General features: G+C 45.7%; 1 protein-coding gene across 4 annotated transcripts in view; it reads left to right on the forward strand.

Annotated features, from left to right (window-relative positions):
- The first annotated feature begins 822 nt into the window (after window positions 1-822).
- Tial1 (TIA1 cytotoxic granule-associated RNA binding protein-like 1) overlaps window positions 823-5,807 on the forward strand; it is a 25,325-nt gene continuing 20,340 nt past the window's right edge. For 2 of the 4 annotated variants that reach the window (XM_013021928.1, XM_013021929.1), the window contains exon 1: window positions 823-1,388. In XM_013021928.1, coding sequence (XP_012877382.1) covers window positions 1,357-1,388 — 32 coding nt within the window. In that variant the 5' untranslated portion in view covers window positions 823-1,356. Of the gene's footprint in view, window positions 1,389-3,454; window positions 3,523-3,985; window positions 4,048-5,807 lie in introns of all 4 variants that reach the window. The other 2 variants (XM_013021930.1, XM_013021931.1) reach the window with 2 other exon arrangements.

The following is a 5,807-nucleotide window of genomic DNA, read 5'->3' on the forward strand; positions in this document are numbered from 1 at the left end:
AGCTTCCCAAGGCCAGCGCAAGCCTGGCAAGTGCGCCTCGCTGATAGTTTGAACGTGGCTTCCCACATCTTTGGTCTGCCTCACATAACTTGATGTCAAAACACCACCTACGCGTTATCTCTTTTTATCCTCATTGCAAGAATGAAGGCGTTTCGGTGCCAGGATTTGAACTCAGGACCTCGGTGCTTGCCAGGCAGGTGCCTCACCACTTAGCCACGTCTCAACCCAGGACAAGTCACCCCCGAATCCGATGAGATCACGGATAAACCAATTTACCAGCACGAGACCAAGGCTACAAATACCTATTTGCAGGAAAACGCGCCCCAAAGACGTGCCTGGGCTCCGGGGAGCACAAGGCCTGCCCCGTCCCTCCGGCGTGAGGGGCTAGCCTCTCTCCAGCCGTCGCGTGAGGCGGCGGTTGCTGACCACGGGCCAGCAGTCGGACCAACAGAGGAGCCGGCAAGGCTTGCCGGGCGGGACACCACGCGGAGCCGGCGCACCAGCCAGGCCTGCGGGCCGGGAACACCACGCGGAGCCGGCGCACAGCCCGAGCCGCAGTTGAAGAAACCGCTCTCCGGCTGGACGGAGGCGGAGCAGAAGCACACGCTGCGCCAACTGAAGAGCCTCAGTATGCCTGAAGCGGTCCTGAGACAACCCCCGGCGCGAGGCACTCTGGGACTTGTAGTTTACTTCCCGGACAGCGCCTTCTCCACTTTGCGCGCCGGCCTGTTAACGTCGCTTTTATTCCTCCCTCCTTCCTTCCCGACACACCGACTTCCTGTTCGCCGCACAGCCTCACGTAAGACTACAATACCCAGAAGTCCCTTCTTCGGACTACAGTTCCCAGAAGGCCCCTGGAGAAGAAGTGCTTCCCTCGCTCCTTCCCTGGACCACAGTTCCCAGGGACTTCGCTTCACGGCGTCTGTCTTTCTGTCGGACCTCTTCTGGAGCTGGCTGGGCCTCGGCCGGTCAGCAGGCCCACAGCGACGACGTGGCCCGTCGCGACCCGGCGCAGGGTTCCCCCCGCGGCCCGGCTCTCTGCCCCCTCGGCTCTCCCCAGCCAGGCCGTCGCTGCTGGCCTGAGCGGTGACCTGGCGGGCCGCGCCTGCGCCCTGCCCCGTTTCCTGCCTGGCTGGTGGCGGCGGCCATTTTGTTCATCCTCCTCCTCCTCCAGCTCCTCCTGGTTGGAGCGCAGTGTCCGGAGCGGGCTGGGGGGAGAGAGCCCGAGAGCAGGGTTCGGTACCTTCTCCTCTGTCCCCAGCCGGCGCCCGGAGCCCCCCTCCCCTTCTTCCCCGCCCCCTCCCCTCCCCAGCCCTGCCCTCCCCCTTGTCCCGGGATCGCTCCGTCGCACCCACCATGATGGAAGACGACGGACAGCCCCGGACTCTGTGAGTACCCGAGACCGGGGGTGCCAGGCGCCGAGAGGCCCGGGCACCGCGGGACGCGGAGGGCGGGCGCTGGAGACCGGGGCCGAGCCGGGACTCTTGGCGGCTCGGCGGCCGCGGTGGCGCGGACGCAGCGAGCATTCCTCCTCTGTCCGCTGCTCCTCGGGAAGGAAGAAGCCTTCCCTTCCCCCAAACGCAGTCACTTCCTGGGGTCCGGGGCTTGGCTCGACCCCTTTCTCTCTCACCCTCCTTGGCGCACCCTTCCTGGGCTGGGTCTCTGCATGGCTGAAGCTGTCAGGCCCGGGCGAGCTCCTGCTCCCCTTGGCTCCGGGGGCCCGGCCCCGGGCCCGGAGCTGCGGGTCCCCTCGGGGACGGGGCCTGCTGGGGGTGGTGGGACCACCTTTGCATCTCCTGCGGACCCGGAGGGATTAGCACTCACGCCCTCCCTGTCCTCAGCTTCAGTCTCTCTCGGCTCTTCTCCGGAGAAGGCGGGATTCTGTTCAGCCGCCGGAGCCCCTTCTCTCTTTCTGCCCCCACGTGCCCCCGCCCACGCTGTCAGAAACACCCGCCCAGCGCCCGCTACTTTTGAAGTGCCAAAGGGATGCCGGCGCATCTCTCCCTTCTTGGATTACGAAGTTTACTTTGAGCGCTCGCTACGCCACACTGACAACCAGTTGTTAAAACTCCTTTCGCTCTGTTGGTGTTGCCGCTTCTCAATCTGTCTGTGCGTCGAGGCCATCGGAGGTGGATACAATGCTGTCTCCATCCGCTATTTGATGTGTGTCTCTTGGGGAGTTTCTGCAGTCTTGCTGTTGCGTTTTACCTGAAGCCCAATCTAATGAATGAATTTCATCTTCCAACCGCCTAAATCGAGTTTCCTAATGTAAGAGTGATGAGTCAGCACTTGCATGCTTTCCTCCCCCCCCCCGCCCCCCTAAGTAGTTTGACACTTCTCTCTTTCTAGCATCCTTTTTAGAAGCCAGAGTACTTTTTCAAATAAAGTGTTTAAGTTGAACGCCTATGGCTTTCCCCAGCGTCTGGAGGCCCACTACTCTTGTCTGGAATACAGGGAGTCAGATCACTGCTGTTTCTTTTGCCTCTGCCAGTATTGATAAGATCAGAGTTCACTTGGCTGGGTTATTTGATGGGGAAAGTACTTTTTGAGGAATAGGTAGAAAAAGGTGGATGGGCCCTCAGGAAGTTTTAACTAGCTTTTCAGAGCTTCAGTTCTCTCAGAGATAGTGTGCTTAGTAAAGAAGATAGCTATCTGTATTCAGAACTTGATTTTGATTTTTGTCTTTTCAGACTTGTGCTCTTTCTTTTTTGTTTCTCAGCATCTTAAAGTATTTGCCATCCTGTTTTGGGAGTTTGAGGCCAAAAAGCGCATCTATGAAAAGCTTGCTTGGACCTTTCATGTTGCCTTTCATTTCTGCCTTCTCTTCCCAGAAAAGAGGGAATGGAGACAAATTTGAAATTTGTCCTTCAAAATCTGTTAAGCCAAAACTTGACATTCTGCTATAGTAATATGTACTTGGATGGAAGTATTTGGAAAAAGCTAGATTTAGGGCCTAGCTAAGCATGTATTTAAGGTAACAATTACATTCTATCTAAAGTGTCTGAGATGTCATCATTGCATCATAATAGCTACTGAATAATTGGTAAATTCTCCTGGCACATGTCTCATTAACTGTATCTATTTGTTCCTTTGAAGAGGAATTACTGGTTTTGTCCTGCTAAGTAATATGCTTTTTTAGTATCTTTTCCTGTAACTCTTTCTTTACATCCTGCTTGTCTTCATCTCTGAGATCTTTCAATAGGCTAATGAGCTCATTCATTGTTATTTTATCCCTCTCTTCTCCAGCCTCCTTTCTTTAAAATACTTGAGTTGTTTGTATTTACTGTTGTCTAAAAATATGATGCATATATAGATGAGTAAATAAACAACATAAGCTGTTATTCCTGTATGTCAGTACATGTTTACTATTCTGTCTTCCATTTTTCCTTCTGGAACTGTCTTATACTGTTCTCCATGGGAAGGGTTTTTTTGTTTGTTTGCTTGTTTTTTTTAGACAAAGACTGCTACATCTTCCTAGGTTTTACCCCTCCAGCACTTAGTTCACTGCCTGGATCATAAGAGGTACTCAGTAACTATTTAAAAATGATTATACTTCTTTCACTAAATTAAGTCCTTTAAAAAAAATCCTGAGTGACTTAAATTATAGGCAGACATTGTCATATCTGATGAAGTTTGTTGACTTTTATGTAGTTTTTAAAACTTTTTAATATAAAACCTTGAGATAAAAGTAAATGTTTCACAATTGAGATTATAATAAAAAATAATGCATAGTGGTTTTTAAAGGTATATATTTTACGTGGTTCTTCTCAAATGGCCTTTTTTAAGATCCAAATAATGGGACGAAAATTTTGAACATAATTTTAGAGATTTTATTTTGTTCATAGAGAGCCTATATTTCGCATTGTGATCTATGGACTAGGTTTTCAAGTGGATAGTATGCTTTAAAAGAATGTACTCTTAAAGCTTATCTTAACCTGTTTCTTTAAAATGCCTGTGTGTTACTAGTGAGGTTTTTTTCCCGCAGACACACACAAGCTAAGACATATGGTTCTATCTTCAGAAAACAATATGGTGTTTATAGCCTAGGTAGGTCTTTAAATATTCATTACCTATAGTATTACTAATTTATTTGATGGTATTTAAAGTGGTATAGAATTGCTTTTATATTGAGACTAAAGTTTTATTTGTCATACAGTTGCTGTAAAGGTCTGTTTTCTGATGTTCTTCATTTTCATTTGACATTTGTTTTGGGGTATTTTGTATTTTATGTAGTGGGTAACTTGTGATCTTAAAACAAAACAAATGAGATCATACTGATGTTTGGAGTGGCTCGGCCTTGTAGGACACACGTTTCAGGCTTGTGTTTTGTGTGTCTTTGTAGTGCAGTGATTTGATCCATGGTATATCTGAATCTACAGTATGGCACTAATTATACTAGTGTTCTATTGAAGTTTATTTTTTTTTCATCCAGTTGATACACCAAAATCTATAGGAATTGGGATTCTTGGGTAATAAGTTATGTTATGCAATGCCATCCTTTAAGGCTATTTGTTCTTCCTGCTAATCAAAAGGAAGAAATAAACCAACGATTTAGAGTATAATCTGAACATGTAAGAACAAAGCAGAATAAAATAGTGTAAAATCTCATAAAATTGACTAGCTATACTATGGATTTGGTTATATTGTGGCTATAATCAAGTCTCTCATGCAATTTAATCATATTCTCTTTCTTTGAAATGTGTGTGTCAATATCCCTATAGATGCTCAGTTTAGTTGTATTACTTGCACTTTTCCTTCACCATACCTCCTTCCTAAAACCAAATACTGACAAATCAAACAATTCTTTAGAAGGGCTTAATATTAAGGAATATTATTGCAAAAAATCTCCTCTTGTCTGGGAACTTGTCAAGAACAAAAGCAAAAATGTTAGCTTTGTGGAAATTTTAGCCATAGTGTTTTGTGTAAAAGTACTGTAATTCAACTTTCATGGGGCTACCCTTTTTAGAGTGAGAGCACATTCAATGTGCAAAAGCTGTCATTAGTTTTCTGCAAGGCATGATGTTCTTAACTCAAAAATTCTGCCCAGTTGGACATAGGAAGTAGTTTAGCAATGTGAACTTCTGCCTACTGTGTAACTGCCAAGAGTCTAGTTGCAAATTGGATTTTAACCTGATGTTAGGGATAAAGGTATCATTTTCAGTTTTTAATGCTTCAGTTCCTACAGTTCCTGTTCTTAGAAGACAGACTGTAAGGTATGCCTTTCTTTATTTTTTTCCCTTTAGTTAAAAATCATTTTGGAGTTTTCTACGTGTTTTCTCTTTTGAATTGACCTCTCAATATAAAACCTCAAGTCATTTGTCATTTTCTGTTATTTTGTATATGCTCCTCAGGTAGAAATTATATATTTAAAATCATGAAACTTTAGAATATGTTGACTGCTTCATAACCACAGCAGAAAGAAATTGAAGTATAGAAACTCATTTGGAAAAGGAAAAATCTATTTCAGATAAAACTACCAAATAATGTTGCTTACTAGATCAAATATAAACTTTGTCTTAAATGTTTTTTTTTGTTATCTATTTTCAGCCAGATTGTCTTATGATAATATATAGGTACTTAAGCAACATAGTACATTATTTTTAAAGCTACAAAATGTGCCCTACTATGATGCATGAAGACATACTTAAATACATGAATTACAGAACTATGAGTAAAAGAAAGGGCAATCTAACAGGGTGCCCAGTGGCTCATCTCTGTAATCCTAGTTACTCAGAAGGCTGAGATTTGAGGATTGCAGTTAGAAGCCAGCCCAGACATTTCTGCCCAGAAGTGGAGCTGTGGCTCAA

Source organism: Dipodomys ordii, unplaced genomic scaffold (genome assembly GCF_000151885.1).
Source record: "Dipodomys ordii isolate 6190 unplaced genomic scaffold, Dord_2.0 Scaffold58, whole genome shotgun sequence".
NCBI classification, from domain to species: Eukaryota; Metazoa; Chordata; class Mammalia; order Rodentia; family Heteromyidae; genus Dipodomys; species Dipodomys ordii.